Source organism: Amblyomma mixtum, chromosome 5 (genome assembly GCF_055824585.1).
Source record: "Amblyomma mixtum isolate Tamu chromosome 5, ASM5582458v1, whole genome shotgun sequence".
NCBI lineage: Eukaryota > Metazoa > Arthropoda > Arachnida > Ixodida > Ixodidae > Amblyomma > Amblyomma mixtum.
The window spans coordinates 42,573,165-42,595,113 of NC_143016.1; the positions used below are offsets into that span (position 1 = coordinate 42,573,165).

Sequence of the window (21,949 nt, forward strand, 5' to 3'; positions counted from 1 at the left end):
AACATGCACTGACATCGCACAGTACGCAGGCCTCTAGCATTTCGCCTTCATCGAGATGCGACCTCCGCAACCGGGATCACACCTCGGTGTTGTGTTGGGTTCATTGGTGCATAAGCAGCTGCAGCTATCATGCACCAAGCTCAAGGTATAGGAACATTATTTTCTGCATAATTTTACAATTATGTGAAAAAAAATGGTGTAAAAAGCTCTAGAAGTTATTTCCTTCGACCTAATATTCAAAGTAGAAAGAAGATTTATAGATGGCTGACATTAAAAGCCTTAAAGGGCCTATGCAATAAATTAACTGCGATTACGTGAAGCAGATGAGAGATAGGTATTCCATCACTCGTCACCCCAGCGCAAGAATTTTTGAGCTAACATCAATAACAACAAAGTTATAGACGATTAAAAATTACGCTCCTTCTCTCCCCCTCAACTCATACACACGGAGCGCCAGAAAAATTAAGAAAACTTCTCTGGGATTGGGCCCGCCGCCCATGACTACGTCATTCGCTGACGTTCAGTATGCGACTTCCGGTTGTCGCACCAAGCACCCCAGCAGCACCTCTCCGGTCTCTCTTTGCCTTCCTGGCTTGCGGCGCGCGTCGGATTTCTTTGGTTGCCACTGCGACAAAGGCACTGCGAGTGGCTCCCGAACTCCCGACAGAAAGAAGCGGCAGAAGTAAACTGAAATCATACGCGCGAAGGCAATACCCTGGCTCGCGCTTGCCCTCGGGCAAGCGCGAGCCAGGGTATTGCCCACGCAATGCCTTCTGCAAAGAAATTGCCGTGCATTCGGGCATCGTTTATTCGCTAATCTGTTCGTGCTGTGACATTGCGTATTGCATAGCATCACCGTAGGATCAGCGCGTGCTGTGTCGCGTCCTGTGTGCAGAAAATGACAATTACGAAATGTACGAGTGATTTCTCGTGGTTATAATATTGCCAGCGTAGGCTGGCTGTTCTGCGTACGCACGGCAGTCGGCTGTGTGCTCGGCTTAACTGTTTTAACGCGTTGGTCACTATATATTCGTTTTTTTTTTTTTTTGCTGCGCCACGAAGGCTGAGCTTGAACAGTTTAGCAAAACGATAGATGTATTTACCTCAAAGCGTGTAAGAGCTGCCAGTGGGCTAGCAGACTATCCATACATGCAACCACGCGCACAGCACGTCTCAACACATCGCACTGCATACGCATAGAAAGCCTCCAACCGTTTGCACTATTTTGACTGTACTTCATGCGAAAACACGCTACGAAGCAGAACAGAGTCAACACCTAGTTGGCCTTGCGACGATGCAATACAATCAGCGGTGTTGCAGTGGAAATAAATTAGTGTAAGAAGCGAATTAACACAGCGACTGCCATGAAGCAAGCGAGCAGGGGGAGAAACTTGGAACCCGAAGTAGCGGTAGCTGATGACTTTCTCATGAGCCTCTGCGCTGAATCGTGAAACGCACCTTACCTATTGCATTATCACCAATGAGCATGCGGCGCTGGGTGAAAAGGAATGCATTGATCATAAAACAGAGAAAAGCACTTTCTCTTTAGTTTTTCGAGCATGAAAATAAAACGCGATTAAATGTAAGTTCATCTCCACATGTACAAACTGGTTTGTCTTGTTTCATCAGCAGAAAGTTGTGCATATAGGTGTGTGTGACCTATACGGAGACGGCAGATAATGACTTCCTTGAAACGTCCCTGGTAGACACGAGTTCCATTGTCCTACAACTGCCTTACCAAGTGCAGTTTATTATTTATATTCTTGTTCCAAGCGGATTGCCATTTTTATTCAATCTTTTAATAAGGGAGTAATTACTCATTGACGTCCACCCAAGCGCAGCCAAACGGCTACAAAGGAAAGCTATACAGCTTTCTCAGAAACTTTGCAGTTAAAGAAAAATTCGTCCTGGTCCGGGGATCGAACCTGGGACCACCGCTTCACTGGAGCAGTCGCTCTACCAATTGAGCTAAACGGAACGGCAAGCTTATGGTAGGGCGAGAACGAATTGATCAATAACTCGAAGTGGGAACAGTGTTTGTCAATCTACTCCACCTTGGGGGATTCCCCTAAACATTTGACAAACACAGATCCCACTTCGAGTTATTGATCAATTCGCTCTCGCCAAACAAGCCATTGCTGTTCATGTTTGAGGGCCTTAAAAAAAGAGATAATTTTCGCTCTTGGCCTGTTTTTGCATACCCACTTGTCCAACCTAGTGCATAACAATCGCATAAATGTAGAACGAAAAGGGGGATTCCACGGCAAAAAGCAGTGAAGAAGCGAAGGGTACGCTGCCTCACTTCAAGTGCGGGAGGCGACAGCGCTGCCGCTTTTTCTGCCCAAACCCGTATATGCGGGAGCAACCCCCATTGTATAATATTCTAGTACACTGTAGCTATGCTGTAGAAAGTGTAGAGAGAGGAATAGCTACCCTGCTTGGCACCTTCAATGCGCTCAGAGCAGCACGGAAAGCAAAAATTATAAAAAAAACACACAAATAGCAGCCGTTGTTGGATAGAACAAAAAAAGAAACCAAGAAAGAAAATAGAACTACACCAATGCTATTTTCAACTACAGTAACAAGAGCTTGTTTCATACTCAGTCTTCAGCTCACTTCATGCATTGTGCAACAAATGCTCTATTAGCAATCATCCTCTCTGAAAGGCTACTTTGTTGATTGTTTTCTTGCACTGTATATACTAGGTATCTCAGCTAAATCTAACCAAGCTTTTAAAAAACATGGACTGTCCTAGCCGCGTGAAACCAACTGAGGATTCTCCACTATTAAGTTAGGCCTAATTAGCTAACTTTATTATCAACTCGAGGAACAAAGTGTCAATAGAAAAGTTGTAGATTGCTTTGAAAAACAGCCAACAGGAACGTTGTCACCAACGTACTGTTTAGGTATTTTTACCAGCCTCAAGCCATAACTCACACAATAAAAAAAACTTCCATATAACAACGGTGCCACTTCAATGTCCCAAAATGAGTTGTAGAGAACAAAACTTTTTTTTTTTTCTGAAGTGTTCTCCCCGATGATCCTTTGCGTTCACACTGGGGCAGAGAAGTCAGCCAGCAGCTGGTCACATGTACGTTCTGTTAAGGCCAATAAATAAAGCTATGTAAATTGTATTTCGATAGAAGCAGTGCTGCTAGCGATTTTTCGAGAAAATCCACAACTTTTCCACAGACACTTTGTTCTCAAAGTCAACAATTAAAAAGTTACTTATTAGACATAACTAAATAATTAGCTTGGAAGGAGAAAAAAATACTGCAGACTAGGCCATACAACTCTGAACCCTCAGTTTGTTTCACTGGGCTAGGACCCTTCGTCTTCTTTAAAAGCTTGGTTACATTTTAGCATGCATCATTGGGGCTAGCTATTTCCTTTGGGCCCCAAGGCGCAGGGTTTCCCATTCTAAAACACCAATGCCTCACTGATATTATGTGGGCAAAGATAGTGATTTCCCTCTAGATATCAACATTTGTGAATCTGTGGCACTTCACGAAAAACACTGGCATTATTTGCAAACAACTATTTAGAGATGTCTAGGAGCACTGCTACAGTGCTTCTGCAAAATGGTATCAGCGCAAACACCCACCTCGCATTCTTTTGTAAATGAGGAAGATGTCCAAATGTCAATTACGACAATACAGATGAAATAAAACACCTTTATTCTCATTTGTGCTGGCATCGGAAATCTTCTAAAGCATACAAATAATGCACTAAAGTGGCAACAATGCACCCACCAAAACAGTCTAGAGATGAACACTGTAGTAGAAAACTACACACAAATGATTCCATAAGAAAGCTCTGCACTTTTGACATATAGTTGTGACATCACCAACACTCATTTAGTTGGTCCTACACAGTTTTGCTTGCTTACAAACAGACAGCAGTACATACATTAAAAACAAGAACAGCTAAGCTCTGCTATATGAAAACAAACCAAGGAATGAGGTACTTATGGAACATTCTTGGTAAAAAAAAAAGCCAAGAAAGAAATCCAAGTCTTTATGCTAGTTTGATATGACTACTGGCCACTACTTAACATTAGGGAAAAACTAAAACACACTTCAACATCTAGTATTTCAGATTCGAATCATGTAAGCATGTAAAACATAAGCCTACCTCGTAAAATGCTACACAGGACATGATGGCATGGTCCTGTCAGTGATAAAGCAAACATACGCAGCTATTCAACAAGAACCAGCCCCGACACTTCAGCGACAGACGTAAGAGCAAAATACACAGATGTTTAAGAAAAATTTCTCGAGATTTCCAAACATCTACCCACTACTGCAGCATACCTCGTATATAAGTGACAACAAAGCTTAGTGCAGCACTTCAGCATCTATTTTTGAGGCTGACAACATATTGTCAGTTGCGTGCAGCACTTCCCTAAGAACGCCTCTTCTTTCATTGCTCCTCTAAATGGTAGAAAATGCCAGAATACCAGACACAAAGGTAAAGAATAACACCAACAACACACCTACGCTAAATCTTTTCCACACCTTGTATAGACTAAACACTGCATCACAGGTTGTGCCGAGAAACCTTTTTTCTCCAACAAAAAACAACCATTACCTTTTTTTTTTCTTTTGCATCCCACTCCAGAGACATGCCATGGATACTTTTGTGAACACCAGTAAGTTACAGCCATGAACTAAACATGCTCCTAGCCAAGTGCTGCATCACTAAGTGCTTGAATGCTAATCTGAATACATACTGTTTCTCTTGCATGTTTTAAGGAGGCTATTCACCCTTGCAGAAGTGCAACTAGCAAAACCAAAAATGTAGAGCAATGCAAAACGTTTTAGTTGATGTTCCTGGTATGATCAGAAGTTACATGGAAAATTGTTTCATGCACAAGAAATAGTTTCAAGCCAGAAAATTAAAAGCTGTGGACATATGCTCAATATAAGTTATCTTACTGTAAAAAAAAGAGGGGGGGAAGGGGTAGCATAGAAATTTTTCAAGCCTAGCTCTTTAACAAGCAGTCAGTCAGGACCAATGCATCCATGGAAGTTGATGCAACAGATTCCTTCTCATCCGTTCTTTTACAAACTCTTACTTTATACCTATCTTCACTGCCTGTGTCTGACTAGCAGACTGCACATAGCAGCCTAATTTTGTGACCCCCAAAACTGCGCATACGAAATACCAAGTGTGGTGCATCTTGAGCACACAATATACCAGAACAAAAAATTCCGGGACATGCCTGCCCGTCTGTCAGGTGACTGCATGAGTGTTTCTTACTGTGGCCAGCTGATAAAGCGATAAGTTCCAATTTTCTAAAAACAGGCACCACAGACATAATATCCGCATTACCTATGTGAGCAAGCTTTGCGGTTCAATATGACGACATGCGTAGAAGAAACATGTTGATGTAGACCTCACTATAAAGCATTTAGCTTTGCATACTTAAGCAAACATTCAAGATAACTGAAGAAGTGCGCAAATAACTACAAGAAAAGCTGATGAAGTTAATTTTTACCTCCCAGTCTCTTCAGTGTACAATCATTCACAGAACTCGTAAAAGATGATATGAATAGCATTGCAACATAGAGGATGGCACCTCGCACAGAGTACTACTACAGTCGACTCCCGTTAATACGAAGTTCACGGGGACCGCAAAAAACTTCGAATTAAACGAACTTCCAATTAAGCACAAAACACAAAAAACAGCACTTTATTATACAGTCGCCGACTGATTTTTCGGACTCCAAAAATTCGGACATGCTCGATTATTCAGACTGCTTCGTGGCACCGCCACTCTCCCCATAGACCGTAATGTATAACAACTGCCGAAAGTTCGGACATCTTGCAGCCTCTCGTTTGATTTTTCGGACACTCCTTGAGCCAACTCGACCGGCAGCACTTGCCGCACCGACGCTCACCGACGCGCGGTTCACTTCGCTCAACGCCATTTTTGTTTTGAACTGAGCCTCCTTGCTGCCCCGCGAGGTGGCGCTACTGCAAATTCCCGCTCATCATCATCGTTTCCGCGTGGTTCGGTAGCGCGCCGCATGGTGGCGCGCCCCACCAGTTCCGGCCGCAGCTTAGTAAGCCATCTCAAGGCAATCCAGGAGCCGCTTTGTTTGTTTATCCGGCAGCAAGCCCGCGAGAGCGCCGTGGTAGCACGACGCAGCGCTGGAGATGCGATATTAGCCTAGGGCGGCTTACAGCCGGCGTTTTGTCATCGAAAGGGGTCTGTTGAACCCCGAGTAGCAGTATCAAGATGTTTCGTTGAAGCGCGCGTGAGCATTGACTTATGCAACACCAGGCCGGCGGCAGCAAGCCCGCGAGAGCGCCGTGGTAGCACGCAGCGGTGCAGATGCGATGAGGCCCGACGGCTCTCGAAACGATGTGGGGGAGGAGGCAAGTAGAGGAGGTGGTGAAAGAAGGAACGGAGAAGAGGAGGAGGAGAGGCGGCGTTGGGCGAGGAGACATGCAACGCCAGCCCGGGATCAGCCAGTGCATGTAAGCTCGTTAATTCGACCCCCGTTAATTCGGAAAATCGGATAATTCGACGCGCGCGCGAGGTCCCTACAATTATACATAGGAGTCTATGGGGCGAAACTCTCGTTAATTCGAACAAATTTTGCCGTGCGTCGGTTAATTCGACTTCACTCCGCAGCCCGCCAAGCCGGTTTGCCGAGAGCAAAAAGAAAAAATCACTGCCATGAGCGGCGCTACTGTACGGCTGATAGGCCATCCGTATGGTCATATTATCATCCATCCATCCATCCGAGGAAGCGAGTTAGCGGCGGCCGAAGCGGCTGGCGTCTTTTTTTTTTTTGTGCTTTGTTGTGTCGCAGCAGTCGCTACGATCGCGGTTATTTACGGCGCCTTTTTTGGTAAATGCGCGCTTTGTCAGCGTGTTTACTGCGCTGCTTGTTGTTGCTGTTTTGTTGCGACTGAGAGAAGGGTGAAAGGAAATTGCAAGGGATTGCCTACTGGCTCAGCCGAGCCACCACCGCTGCCATGTGCAGATAGAGGAGAGTTAAAAGATCAGAGGAAAGATAAAGAGAAAAGATAAGACGCGCGTCCCAGCAACAACGCCGTCCCCGCGGACGCTGGCTGAAAAAACAGATAAGCGGGGAGCCGCGCTCTCTTCACCTCCTCCCCACCTCCTCCCCGCGCTGCTTTCGGGTGGATAGCGCGCAGGGCCTGCGCGCCTCGCCTTTGTGTCCTGTCAGCTGACCGAGGATGAAATAATTAAAGTGACAGGCGCTGACAACGACGACGATTTACGATTGTGAGCAGTTGTCCCAAATGCCGAAGTGCACGGTGAAAGAAGCCGCAGAAGCCTTGTCCGTGCGGGAGGACTTCTGTGAACAAATCCCTGACGGCGCGTGTGCCGCGGAGCACCTGGCAGCTGTTAGAGCTATCGTAGTCGCTCAAATTCGCTCGAAAAAGCAGACGGTGATTACAGATTTCCTTGCAAAATAAAGGTATACGTCCTGTTGCGGCAAACATTGTTTTTTGTTGTTCATTCGATAATTCGACAATTTTTCGCGGTCCCGTCAGCGTCGAATTAACGAGTTTTTACTGTAAATAAACGATTTCTTTCTCTTTTTTTTTCTGAATTTGTTTATTCGGACATTTCCGCGGTCCCCGTGAGGTCCGAATAAACAGTCGGCGACTGTAGCGAAATCGAGTATTTTCTCTAAGAAAAATAGTCTGTCATCTTCCTCTGTTTCTTCTTGGAGAATCGCGCTGCTGAAAGCAAGTTCTGCAGGCTGTAGATGTGGCGGAACGCTTCTTCCGCGTTGTCTTCAGCGGCAAAGAAGCGCTCCACGAGAGCAAGGCCCGCAGCTGCATCGGCAGCCTTAGGTTGCGGCTCGTCTTCAACGTCATCGTCGCTTTCCTGGGTCGCTTCCTGGGGTCGAATCATCTCCACAATTTCTTTATCCGTCAGTGCACCGCACGTTTCGACCGCCTTGTCTACGGCGATGTACTCTTCAAAATTGACGTCCCCTAGAGCATCACCAAAATCAGTGCCGTCAAGCTCGCTTGTTAACACCTCCTCGGATGAAATTGCTGAGGCATCCTCCGAAGACGCTGCCACAAAACCGCAAGCCCTGAAGCAATTTGCGATAGTTTCTTGCTTCACATTATCCCATGCTCGCGCTAACATGTGGATGGCACTGAGCAGGCTCACCTCGTATTTTTTGGCGGTGTCCATGCACAAAATCATGCGCTCGACGAGGTGGCGCCTGTACAGGACCTTAACATTTTTTATGATGCCTTGGTCCATTGGCTGCAATACAGATGTGGTGTTTGCAGGCAAAAATGCGAGGCGTATTGCACTCAAGGCTGGCACATCCACGTGAGCACTGCAGTGATCCACGAGGAGCAACACCTTGCGGTTCGAAGTAGCAAACTTACGGTCCAATTTGGTGATCCAGCTCTTGAAAATTTCGGCCGTCATCCACGCTTTCTTGTTCGACTCGTATTCCACAGGTAGAGTCTTTATGCCTTTAAAACATCTCGGCTTGGCGGCTTTTCCGATCACAAGTAAGCGACACCGTTCCGTGCCAGTCATATTAGCCGCGATCAGCACCGACACCCTTTCCTTGCTTCGTTTGCCCCCAGCACAGTCGTCGTCCTTGAATGTCAGGGTCTTCTCTGGTAGGAGCCGATAGAAGAGTGCAGTCTCATCTGCATTAAAGATGTCTTCTGGCTTGTACTCGCCGAGATATTCACGCAGCTTTTCGTCCTTCCACGTGGCGCATGTTTCCTGGTTAACGGACGCTTTTTCACCGCACACGCTCTTAAAAACGAGATCATGACGATGTTTGAAGCGCGTCAGCCATCCATCTGACGAAACGAAGTCGTCGATCCCCAACATTGTTGCAAGCGTTCGGGCTTTCGTCGCAACGATGTCTCCGCTGAGAGGAAGTTTGTTGTTCCGGGCCTCCCGAATCCAAACCAGCAGAGCCTTCTCCAACTCTGGGTAAGCGCCGGTGCGCATTCGCTTTCGAGAAGTGTTGAATTTCTCGTTCTCAAATGCGTCCATTATTGTGCGCTTATTCTTGATGAAGTTGGAGAGCGTGTTCGGCTTGATTCCGAACTTCCGCGCGATGTCTTGTTTGGCGGCACCTCCCTTCTCGACTTCCTTCAAAATCTCGACTTTCGTTGCCAGGTCGAGCGTGCGATAAGATCCGCGGTTTGCCATGGCTATCAACGATGCGACTACGTGTACGGTCAATTCCGAAGCGTAGGAGCACCAGTGGAACAACCTAGCCGACGAGCAACCCGCACACTAGTGATGGGTCGCTCAGGAGCGAGCCGGATCTTTTGAGCGGCTCTTTTTTGGAGAGCGAGTGAGCGGCGGTTCTTTTGGAGAACCGGTTCTCTCTCGTTCAGTGAGCCGTGCTGACCGTGCCTAACCGTTCCGTCAGAGCCGTGTCTGCTCCAGGGTGCGATTTGCGCGCCATAGAAATCAACTGCATTCCCTTCCTTCGCAACCAACCCCTCGCCTTCAGTTGTTTCCGCGTGTGCACTGCCGCTGGCACCCGCGTTTTTAAGGCGAAAACCTCTTTTGGCTACGGCTCACTGAACGAGAGAGAGCCGGCTCTCCAGAAGAACCGCCGCTCACTAACTGAACCACGTACGGCGCCACGGCTCACTCGTTCTCTAAAAAAGAGCGGTTCAAAAGACAGCCGAAGGTGAGGGGTTGGATGCCACTCTTGCCAGGAAGGGCAGGAGAGCAGTTGCCTTCTCGCACCATGGCGCGGAATCGCAAATAGTGTACAAAGCTCTCCCCTGTCGTTATTCTATGCCCCTGTCCTTTCTTGCTGTCGCTCCCCTCTCCTCTCCTTTTCTCTTCCATTTCCGCCGGCTCCAGCTCGGGTGCTTAAGATAGCAATTGCCGCGGCCGGCAACTCTTTTTTGCTTCACTTTTTTATTTTTTAAAATAAACCACTACCACCTGAAGACCCGGCTCCCGGCACGGCTCAGTGTGAACGAGAGAGAGAGCCGGATTCCTCTCCCCAAAAGAAGCACGGCTCACTCAAAACATCCGGCTCACTGTTGCAGATTTAAGTGAGCCGGTGAGCCGCTCAAATGAGCCGGCTCACTTCAGTGAGCGGAGCCGTTCTGAGCCGCTCACTGAAGTGAGCCGTTTTGCCCATCTCTACCGCACACGCAAATAAAGCGCTCGGCCAACAAACGCCTCGACATACGCTGTGCACGCTGCAAGCCTAATCTCGCATTATCTCGCCACTGCCAGTATTCAGCGCTGCATGCGCCTATGACACCCGCGTGGCCTCCGCGATCGGCTCCGGCGGGAGGCGGAGCCGATCGCCGAGGCCACGGCAGCCGTAGCTATGGATAATCGCACCGCTCCAAGAAGGGCGGCGCTGCGGACGGCTACGATGGCGATGACACCAACGCGGAGCACGGAGCTGTTGTAGCACTTGAAAAATTGCACACTCTACCAAAGAATGACGGTCACCTCGAGGATCCCGGCTGAAAATTAACTTCCAATTAAACAATATTACTGGATGAGGACTTCAAATTATCGAGCGATTTCTTCCATAGGGTTACATGCAAAACTGACGGGACCAGCTCTTCACTTCTAATTAACCGAAAATTCCAATTAAGCGGCTTCGAATTATCGGGAGTCGACTGTATATGCAAGTACTTCAGCATGATTTAGAATGTCAGTGCCACAATATTTCCAATATTACTCAGATATGTGATGAATGGAAACTAGTGCAGACATCATAAGAACACCACGCTTCTGCAAAGTCCTTACTTACACACTATGGCAGTTCCCATACAATGCAATAATTTTACACATATATGCAAGACTACACCTTTAAATTCCGAAAAGCATGTCAGCTACAGGAAGATTAGTAGTTTCCTTAGACCAGTCATGTCAAAATTTCTTTTGAAGTCATCATTAAAAAAAAGAGGCATATCTAGAATGCAAAGAAAAAAAAAGGGGGATTATGTAGCTTGAATAATGGTGTGGGTAGACGGCTTAAAATAAGCGAAGAGTGCTCTCTGTAACTGAGAATATGCCACATAATAATTATTGGCCCTTGACAAAAATTCTTTCTGCTTGTGTTCTCATTTACACTTCCCACTTCACCTTGTTAATGACAGCACACAGCAAATCACACTGTCAGGCAGAGAAGGATCTTGGCTGCTTTAATTTTGCACCAAGGCACCAAATGGAATTTTGCGCACAGCTGAAAGTGTGGACTCAACCCTTCCAACGACACAGTGCTGCAATTAAATACACAAACAGATCACACTCCATAAACAGCTAGTGCAGCTCAGGCCACCTCAAAAGGCATTTTGCGCCATAATAACGGACCAAGAATGCTGCCCAGCTGATGGCAGCCATGAATTAACAAGGTACACGTTTTCCCCCTCTATGCTTAAAAATCCCACTCAAGTAAACAGCAGCCCAGCGGGAATCAAGATTGAGTAGATACCGCTTCCCTGGACTGCGCTTCGGTCAGCAACCAGCACTAGCCAACTTCCTGGCCATCTGCACAGCTCTGGACGTGGGCAATGTAGAGTGAGCGCGATGTGCAGGCTTGCATGCACAGGGGACATGGCAAGAGAGACTCCGTCCCCTGCAAGTGGGACGATGGCACAGGGCTCAGTTCGTGAAGCCAGTACAAGTGCACAGGTAAGCAAACTACATAGCACAGACTAGGTGTACGCTGCTGCTGTTTGCTTTGAACCCAAGGGCTCTCAACCTGCTCATCTGCATGCACATCTAAGAAAAATGTGTCATCATTCACTCAGCTGTAAGCACCAACTGGTGTGCCTTTTACAGCTAAACACACTAGGCAAACTGATTTACTGTACAACACTGACCTGAGCAGTGACTGAATTTTCTTTCGGAAGGGGCGAAGCCAACAAGAGAGCTATTCGGTGAGAGCCCAAAATGCAAGCCACATGCTGGGGAGACACTGAACTTGGTTCAGGACCTCTAGTGTGGCCACCAGAAAAACCACGAAAGAAAACTTCAGAGGAAACAGGTACACAATCAAGTGCCTACCTGGATGCTGTTTGTTTGGGCAGACGCAGAGCCACTGTCAGAAGCTCTGCAAGAAAGAAGATAAGCAACACTGGCTAAACAAACGTACATGACTCCATGTAATCAGCTACTACTCTGGTAGCAGTTATGGCACTAAGCAGCAGCGAACCTCTTACCTCTTGACTGCACTACACAAAATGAAAGATAGCAGGACATCAGAACTGCACAGAAACTAAAGGGCGCATTTTATTGCACATGAAGAGGGCACAGAGCAACAGCAGGGCCATACTTTTGTTTCTCATTCCCACTGCTGTCCTCGCTACCACGTCATAAAGTCACATTCCCTTCCGACGGTAATCATAACCTGCCCACCGCAGCAAGTGATAATTAAAGCACAGTATTCACTCACTTCATTTTGGGCACTTTTTCCCTAAAATTAAGGCTTCGAAAAGAGGGTGCACAAATAACGCGGAGATTTCGCGAACACGTCTGAAAAAACTCTACAAAAGGGCATACTGTGCAATAAATACGGCAAATTGCCACCTCTACGTCAACTCTGCAACTTGTGTCCCTCGCTGGCCAAAACAAACTTGACTCAAAACATAAATCACTTCACCCTCTAGCATTAATGCACTGTGGGGAAGCCCCCATACAACTGACTGTCGCAGCGCTTTTGCTCAGTTTCCCAGACCCATGCTAGTATGTAAGCGCATCCGTGTAGTTTTAAGATGGTTCGCCACTTTGCCCAAAGGCACTCTAAAGAAGCCACTGTGTTTCTCCTCATCATGTGACACCCTCGCAGGAACAACCCGCTCGTATGTAAATGCACTTACATTTTTTTTATTTTTTGCGCCTCGCCTCTGTGCCATGGCACTGCAGAGAAGCCACCATAGCGAGTGACTATGTCAATCATTACAAATTGCCCATCAGACTAACCTAATTAATACCACTGAGTCAGTTCAGAATTGTGCTGTCAGGTTCATCTCATCTGACTACTCCTATCATACCAGCATCTCAGGGCTGAAATCACGCCTACGCTAGTCATCCGTCGTAACACAGCACGTCTCTGCTTATTTCACAAGTTCTTTCACGACATTCCAGAAGCCAACTGATTAATTTCGCGTGCACATAGCATTTCCTGCCATAACCACCCGAACTCTGTTAACCCTGAACGTGCATATACCACAACATTCCAGCAATCGTTTTTCTTAAAGACTGCCCATGACTGGAATGACCTCTCTGCTGAAGTGGCCACCATCATGAATCATCGACTGTTCAAGACCACTATCGAGGAAGCCTGTTCATCAATGTAATTTTTGTCCATTTTGTATTAATGAATAATACTTTTGCCATGTTATCCCCAACCCTCATGTAATGTCCCAAAAGGGACCTCTGAGGAACAATAAATAAATAAATAAATAAATAAATAAATAAATGCATTTTAGTTCTTTCATGTCGCGTGCTCCCAGGTTTGGTCCATTCATATGTATGCACACAAGCGGTTGGTCACTGAACATATATTATATGACCAGGATATGTTGAAATTTTGAACGTGGCAACCAAGAGTTGTGTTACCTGGGAACTTATTAACCAGGATAAGTATAGTGCAACTCTATAGGACTTTTGCATAGCCCGCAATTTTGCGTTTATGAACCAAGAACGTATGAACGAGGTTTTACTGCATAGCACTCTTACTTTTCTGGCGACATTCCTGTTCAGACAAACTTCTGAGATGAACAAATTTTCCAGTCCTTTCAAGTTAGTCTTAAAAGGAGTTGACTGCATATGGTACAGATTATAAATGTTTATGAATGATACTCCATTTTTAAATCGTATGTTTCTGCACTCTGAGTGCTGGGCCTAGAAGCAAGGAGAGCAATGTCAGTGTTACAAACACAAGCAAACTACACCGGCCTTTCCCAGGCTAGACTACAGGAAAATTCTTGATTTCAAGTCTTCCATGGCCTGTAAGCTTTCATCACCAAAAAGCAAATGAATTATGCGAAAAACAGTTTGTCACCAGACGTAGACTGCACACACGCAAGATTTGATACAAAAGCTGAGACGGACATTCCCTCATCGCAAGACTGGAAGAAACATTAGGCGTCAACTGACAACGTTACAAACCAACTGGGTGCAATATTTTGACAAATAAACTGCAAGCCTAAAGCAGGGGTCCTGAATTTTTTTTAGCCTTAAGGAACCCCAAGAGCTTTCAAAAGGTGCCGAGGAACCCTGTGAGTCTTTGACTTCCGTCCCTTCCTGCCCAATACGTATGCAAAAAAAGAACAATCACAGCCCCTTAAAATGTGCCTAAATTCAATTTTAAACCCATTAGGGACCAAGAAAAATCTAGCGGTGGGATTTTCTTCATTTTTAGCACATAATTCTCGTTTATAGACAAAAGCAGATTACTGAAATTTCGCCACGATTGCTTCATTCGTTCCGAAATTACACAGGTATACTTTTTATAGTACGCTGGGTCCTCTCTATAGCACATGTGGCTACTTCACTCCACTCCTACTTGGTGGCGTGATTTTTGTTAATACAGTCGACGACTGAAAATTGGACGCCTGATTTTCAGACATGCTTGATTATTCAAACTTTTTCGCGGCACAGCTACATGGCCCATAGAGCCAATGTATACAAGCGTCTGAAATTTCGGACACACCACAACTGACCACTCGATTTTTTGGACCTCGTTCGCACTCGCCGCCAATACCCAAGCTGCCATATAATGTGTAAAGTGGAACTTCATTAATTCAAACTGCTGGAGACATCGAAAATTTTATCAAACAAAACAAAACTCTATCTTAAAGGGAGCCTCTTAATTGCGATGCTGAAATTCTGCGCGAGTTGGCACATTGCGCCCGAGCGGTTTCTAATTCGTACTGTTCTTGAATGTCTTCCACCGCAAGAACTTTAACCGTAGTCTGAGTTCACGGAACTCATCTGTGATGAGTCTTTCGTCCTGAATACGGGAAGAGGTACAAGCGAAGCGCGTGGGAGGCATACGGCCTCACGGAGACGGCGAGCATGGGAGGAAATGGTGGTGCATTTCAGAGCAAGGTCAGTGTACCCGGGGCTAAATGCACCGCAACCAGACTCTTTTATTGTAAAACCGTAAACAACTGGCATTTCGATGATAGCCAAGATGCCTCATTATACGCAAGCCACCGCAGAGTGCATATCGACAAATATGATGCAGATTTTGGCTCTAGTCACTAGGCCTAATGGTGAAGGCCAACGCCAACGGAGCGCTTGCTTCGGTCATTTCTCGGTTTTTATCGTTTCACCATCCTCGCGATCTCGTTCTGGGCCTATCGTACTGCGGGCGCAGCGCAGTTCCCGCAGCGGCGTGTTCGCTTTCCCGTTTAGACTTTGTCCCCACCCGTGCGCTCATCAGCGACATGCAGAGGGCAGCACAGCCAGGCCAAGCTCATGAAAGTGGTCGCCGCCCGCCATCCGTGCCCACGTCGCACTGCGAAATATAGTCGTGAGGAGCTTTAGAATGTGTGCAATACAACTGGCCGCTTCCTCCGGCATATTGGTAATAAGTTCGTGATTTTTTCGGTGAGCTTACCTGAGTTACTACCCGAGCTTACCCGAGTAACTCGCGTAAGCTCGGGTAGCAACTCGGGTTGCCAGGCAACGGCACAAGATCGTACGTGCCGTTTTTGCCAATACGCTTGTGGCGTTAGCTTGCGGTTAAGCGTTTGGTTTAGCTTGTGCCGGCACAATGCCGTCATGAGCTGTGAAACCCAGCGCCTGTGCGAGGGTGGTGCTCTCTGTGTGTGTAGGCGATAGGCGGCAGCGGCGCGGCGCCACCTGTTAGAGCGCAGCTGAAGCGATTGCTAGGCAACGGCGACTCAAGGGTCATTTGGTAGCCTAAGCGACGAGCCGAGCTGGGCTCCAGTAGTATTGCTTTTACAACAAAAATCACTTGAGTGGTGCTGCACCTCTGCCTGCTGCCTCCGCTGCTGCTGCTCCCCTGCACTGGAGCAGTGCCTTGCAGCGCAGTAATCTGCAGGTTGAGTCTCTCGATGGTGCTCAGCTGTTCTTGAACAGTTCCTTCCAACTGCCGCCTCAGGTTGCGCTCCGTTTCATAGTCTGTGCGGTACACGTCCACCTGGGGTGGCACCCATGCACAAAAGCAAGCAGTTAATGCTGACATCAAATATCCAACCACAACAAACTTTAACACAGAATAGTCTTCGTAATTCACACTTTCAGTTAATCCAAACAAATCTGAAAATTTGATCAATTCAAACTTGCTGTCTAGCTCACATGCTCACAGCATGTTCCATACACACTGCTCAGAAAGTGAACAACCAGCAAAACGAGAGTTTATTTCATGAGCTGCATTTCTACAGCCCGCATTTGTAACGTCACCAGTTAACACAGTAATGCTGCCAAGATTACCACAAATATCCAATGACAACAAACCTTCACACAGAGTGGAGTCTTAGTAATTCACACTTTCGGTTAATTCAAACAAATGTGGAAATTTTGGTATGCTGGGTATATTTTCAATGCATTTTCCGGGTAGACGTTCCCGTCACTTCCCGTGACCTTGATGGCCGCCATCCTAGCTTTGTTCGAAAGCTGGCACTCTTCCCTATGTCCTGGTATTACTCACTCTCGTGAAACCTTCATGGAATGTCCACACTCCGTCATTATCCAAGGCTTCTACAACAACTTCCGAATGGTTGGTGCGGACTTCAAATGAGATTTTCTCAGCTTCGTGCCAACATGACTGGCCTCATGGAAGTTATCATTGTTTTGTGGGGACTCATCCTCTTCGAACTACCTTCTCTGCAATGGGTTCTCCTTAGTTTCTAGTTACTTCAACTAACAAGGGAGGGCACCGGCGTTGCAGCAACACAAGCACAACGCACAGCGGGATAGGACTTTTTCTTCGGCACGGGAACTCGTCGCGCACGGATGTTTCGGTGTGGCGTCCCGCTCTCTGTTAGCGGGGGGTGGGAAAATTCTCTCGTCAGCTCGTCCCATTCGGCATCAGGAATTTCTCCCTTGCTTGTAACCTTGTAGGCATTCGCTTGTAACCTTGCTGGTGAGTTGGACAACCTCAATTCAGCTCATTTTATTGCTAGCTGGTGTTATTGTTGTTGCACCAATAAATGCCTTATTTTTGCCAGCCAGAGTTCCTTTGTTTTCCTCAGAGCAAGACTCGCCATGGTCGGCGTGCGTCATCACAGGGTGGGGGTGCACGGTTTTGAACTGTGTCGGCCGCTGCTAAGCAGGGAGAACGTATTTATCCCCCTAGTACAAACCCCACAGTTTTTATGGTGAAATTTTCATTAATCTTATACCGTTGCATTGGAAAAACCCAAGCTATGGAGCTATGCTATATTTTTATGGCCCAGTCTAACATATGAAATTTTGTGAACAATATAATTACATTTCATAATTATGGTGTTTGAAAATAACTGAATATTTTCATGCAATGATGTGCCTCAACAATATAAATAGCATACCTCTAGATGGCAGATCTTTGGCTACAGCTCCATTTCAATCGCAACCAAAAAACATTTGAGGGAAAGTGTCATAATGACATACGAAATTGCCTACAGTACACTCACGTAATGAACCCACCACTCATATAATGAACCCACCAGCCACTTATGTTGACAAAAATTTCCATTTTTAAACCGTCCGCTTTTCATACCGCGGTGATCAGATTTCACGATGTCCACAGCACATACCTTGGCAGCTCACCAAGCTGCTGTGCGCCGATAACATTCCAGCATGTTGTTAACGTTTTGACGAGAGCTATGACCTGAAATGCTATGCGGGAAGCAAGATCGTCAGACCCCCAAACAATTTGGCGAGCTCGAGGTCGGGAGCAAAAGAGCCTAACCCTTCACAGTCCTGGGTGTTTTTTCAACCTCGCGTGTAAACAACGAACACCTGACCTTGTGGGTTGCCACTCAGCATGTTCGCTTAATCTCGCCACAATTTGCTGGCACCACTGGCTATCCCAAAGCCATTGGATCGCGCTGCGATACAGCGAATACTTTTCGATATAAACGATGTTAAACACCAGCGACACGAATGCGTCTGACCGCATGCTCCTGTTGATGGATGGAAGGACAGATGTGCAAAAAGCATACTCTGTGACGACTCATTGGAGTGTTTCTACTTGAGAATTTTTTACACACTTCGCACATGGGCCACACCCCGAAAATTGGCCCTTGAATCGGGAAAAAATAAGTAGGGCCCTTGTACGTATTTATGCGATACACAGAGTGCTGAAAGATTACCTGTGCCTGGAGAGGTGGCAACAGCTCCAGCTCCTTCTGGAGCTTCTCCACATCCTTCTTCAGGGTGGAGATCTGGGTGTCCCGCTCTGCCAATTCCTGCATGTGCTTCTCAGCTTGGCGTGACGCGGCCACGCCAGACTGCCGCTCCACGCGCACAAACGTCCTCTGTACATGAACACACACAGCAGTAAAAGTTTTAGACCTCACGTTTACGAGTCCCCACCATCGTCATCAAGCCTAACTACATCCATTTAAGGATGAAGGCCTTTCTCACCAATCTCCAATTAACCCTGTCTCTTTATGATGGCTGTGCCCAGGCATAATTTTTTGTTCCCACATTGGTGGGCTTTAGCAAACATTTGATCCATTTTTTTGTTATGCAAACAACATAACAGGGGTAATTCGATGCCAAACGCATCAAAGTTTGAGCTTGACTTTTTTTGATTGTTTAAAAAATTTGTGGCTTTCCATTCAATCGTCAGCGGAAAAAATTTTGCCATCATTTGACAGCCTTTTTGAATTTTCCAGACAGGTACAAAACTAGGTCTCTGTAAAAAATTCATAAAACATTTATTGCCTTTTTGCCCTCCCAATTTTTGTGTACATGTATATGAGTTGTATTTTTTATCAAGTGTCAAGACATTGGCTTCACAAGGGTTTTATGCTTTTATCGGTTTTTTTTTTAGCTCAAAATGCACTTTTTTGAACTTTTTTTAAAGTTCACACAACATTCATGAGCAGTATAAAACTTTTCACTGGGTGGTCATAATGTGTACTGCATTGAAAAAATGTTGAAACTAAAATTAAACTGAATAAGTTTCAGAAAAAAAAAAAGCCAAAGTTACAAAAAAGTACATTGTGCTGCGTATTCAGACCAAAATATTATACTAAGGTGCTCACTGCAAAAATGAAAAATACTATGCCTCTAATAGCTCATTTTATTGTAATTTCACTCAGCAACTTTTATCGAGGTCTTTTTTGTTTTAGCCGAGAAAAAAATTTTGAAATTGAGTACCGGTCATGGTTGCCCCATAATGCCGCTTCACTGCGGAACACAACCTCGGCGCTGTTCAGACTGCTCTCTCACGTGCTCAGGCGTTGCACTTCCACTTGAACGAAGCCGGCATCACGCTTCTCACGCGTTGTGTTTACAAGAGCCGTGCTGTGCGAGGACAGAATCAAGTGACTCGAGGGGGGAATCCACAGAAGCGAATATGATCGCCTAGGGAGACCGGAGTCTCGCCCCACAAGCCTAACCTAAGCGGTCACCTAAGCAATCAGGTTGAGCCCCTCCAGCAACATTTCAGCGCATATTTATTAACCAGCTATATGTGTAATGCATGCACAGACTTTTTTTCACCAGTAAAACGACAATTTCTTGGGGCTGGTTCATGGCGACACTTCATTCTGATTTGCTGCTTCAAAACTGTTCACGTGGTTCAAGGTTTTGGAGGCAGTTTATGTCGGCGGCACACAGCTTTTTGGGCGATGCCAAGGCTAGCAGACGACAAACAGCCGGCACTCGACCAGTTGTTTTCGAGGCAGCCATCGCTGAGCTGTACCTGAACTGCCTGAATTGGTTCTGCAAGCCACTTCACTCAGCCTATTATTATTACTGACGATGCAGCACACTCACAGGTGGTCTGGGCAATTCACGTCACTGTGATGGCACGAGAGAGCTGGTGAGAAACGACCCCCCTCCCCTGTAGAAATGGCAACAACCACTCGTTTTGCTTCCAACATCCTTTCCAATCACTTTCAGCCAGCCCCTCCATTACTTGAAATAACTTGCACCACTCGAAAATGTAGAAAACAGAGAACATATAAGCAAGTAATGAGACAAAAAGTAGTTTACCAAACTGGCAGATCCAAAATGACTGCTCTTAATCCACAGGTTTAATGCCCAAGACATGCAAGTCAGCAAAAAAATAAAAAATACGGCAGAACCAAAATTTGCATCCCAATTCATGTGACGGCTCAGATTTTACAAACTGTCATGGGCTCGGCGAAACCCCACAAAAATAACGCATTCAAAATCTCAATTACACAACCCATTTCATGCCACAAAATTTTTGGAGAGCCTTCCAACATGCTCGATTTGGAAGCACCAAATGAGGAAGCAGATGAAAGCAGGCTGAGAAGTGACAGAATTCATTGCATAAACTGCTGCTCATGCTTTCAAAGAAGGGTGAAGTCAAGGAAGATACCATATTCAACATGGAATAATACAGCAAATTCCCACGTGTTACAATTCAGACAAGAGAAAGCACAAAAGACAACGCACAACCCATGCTCTAAAAAGGTTAGTGGTTCATTGGGGTTTAACGTCCCAAAGCAACCTAGGCGGTCTAAAAAGATACAATGAAGCCAAGCAAGAAAACTTTTTTTTTAAATATGCTATTTGACATTTCACTTCTATCAAGCAGTACTGAGTTAACATGACAGCTCCCAAGTCACGAAAAACTGCCCCGCCGGAGTCACTCTCCGAAGCCTCCGAGAAAGTCTGACCAGAAAAGAACACAGCCCCGTACAGGATTCGAACCCTGGTGGTACAGATTAGCTTTGCTTCCAGCTGCTTTAGACCATTCGGTCATCACCACAGCCTTTTGACCCGTGTGTTGCATTAGAGGCTGGCACAGCACTAGTGCCAACCTCTGGTGCTGTGCTTTGGATATCGTTTTCATCAACTTTCATCTACAGTCGAACCTCGATGTAACGAACCTCAATGTAACGAAATTCGCGATGTAACGCATTTTTTTCATTTCCCAATCACTTCCCCATTGAAAACCATGTATTTTTTTTCACGATTTAACGAAGTAATTTTGCTCCGCACTTTCGATGTAACGAAGTCCTTGCGCATCGCATGCATGTGCCAGGAGCTACCTTGACAATCGAATGAGAGCTAAAAGTTTAGCCGAGACGAAACGCAGTTTGTATTTGCCCTTTTACGCGCCAATTTTGCCGGCAGTGTGGGAATCTGCGAGAACGTACCGCCGCGCCATCTGTCGTGCGCATACAAAGCCCACGGCATGGAAGTTTCAAGACGCGCCGCGCCATGACGCCACTGGCGAGCTGTAGACTCTGAACGTGAAAGCGCAAACCGGAATTTTCTTGCAGCGTCCGTTCGTTTTTTGTTTTTTTTTTTGCGTGCGATGTCCTCGTAGAGAACAACAAAAAAAAGTCTTCAGTGTTGACAAACTCGTGGAGCTAGTGTGGTCGTACCTTTAAAACGGGTGAGCGGCGAAAAAAAAAAAAAAAAACGTGCCCTGGCAGAGGAGGCGAGTGGCGAAGGGGGTAGAGGGGAGGCGTGGCGTGGGAGCATGGAGGTAAAAAAAACTAGGAGAGAGTGCGCTCAGCCTCTGCAAGCCATCCTCCTCTGACGCCGCTGCCGAGGGCCCTCTTTCGCACTGACTCTTGGGAAATAGGCCCTCCTCCACAGTTACCAGACTGCCAACCAGCGGTGCTTTTTAGCGAACGTCCGTGCTCCGATGTAGCGCAGAAGCGCAGCGCCTGTGTTGCAGCTTTGGCGGAATGCGTACCGAGCTCGAGGTTGTCTGAAGGCTCGCGCGTCTCAACACTTCTGTTGATTACACTAAGCGCAGAACTCGAGAGTAGGCAAAGAAACGAGCCTCTAAAAAAGGGCGCAGCGGCT

General features: G+C 46.4%; 1 protein-coding gene across 2 annotated transcripts in view; it reads right to left on the reverse strand.

Annotated features, from left to right (window-relative positions):
- Positions 1 to 10,650: 10,650 nt before the first annotated feature.
- Positions 10,651 to 21,949, reverse strand: part of LOC149341914 (uncharacterized) — a 40,463-nt gene continuing 29,164 nt past the window's right edge. For both annotated transcript variants that reach the window (XM_089544209.1, XM_089544208.1), the window contains 4 exons: positions 18,298 to 18,462; positions 15,973 to 16,142; positions 12,035 to 12,080; positions 10,651 to 11,603 (listed from right to left, as the gene is read on the reverse strand). In XM_089544209.1, coding sequence (XP_089400335.1) covers positions 11,496 to 11,603; positions 12,035 to 12,080; positions 15,973 to 16,142; positions 18,298 to 18,462 — 489 coding nt within the window. In that variant the 3' untranslated portion in view covers positions 10,651 to 11,495. The remainder of the gene's footprint in view (positions 11,604 to 12,034; positions 12,081 to 15,972; positions 16,143 to 18,297; positions 18,463 to 21,949) is intronic.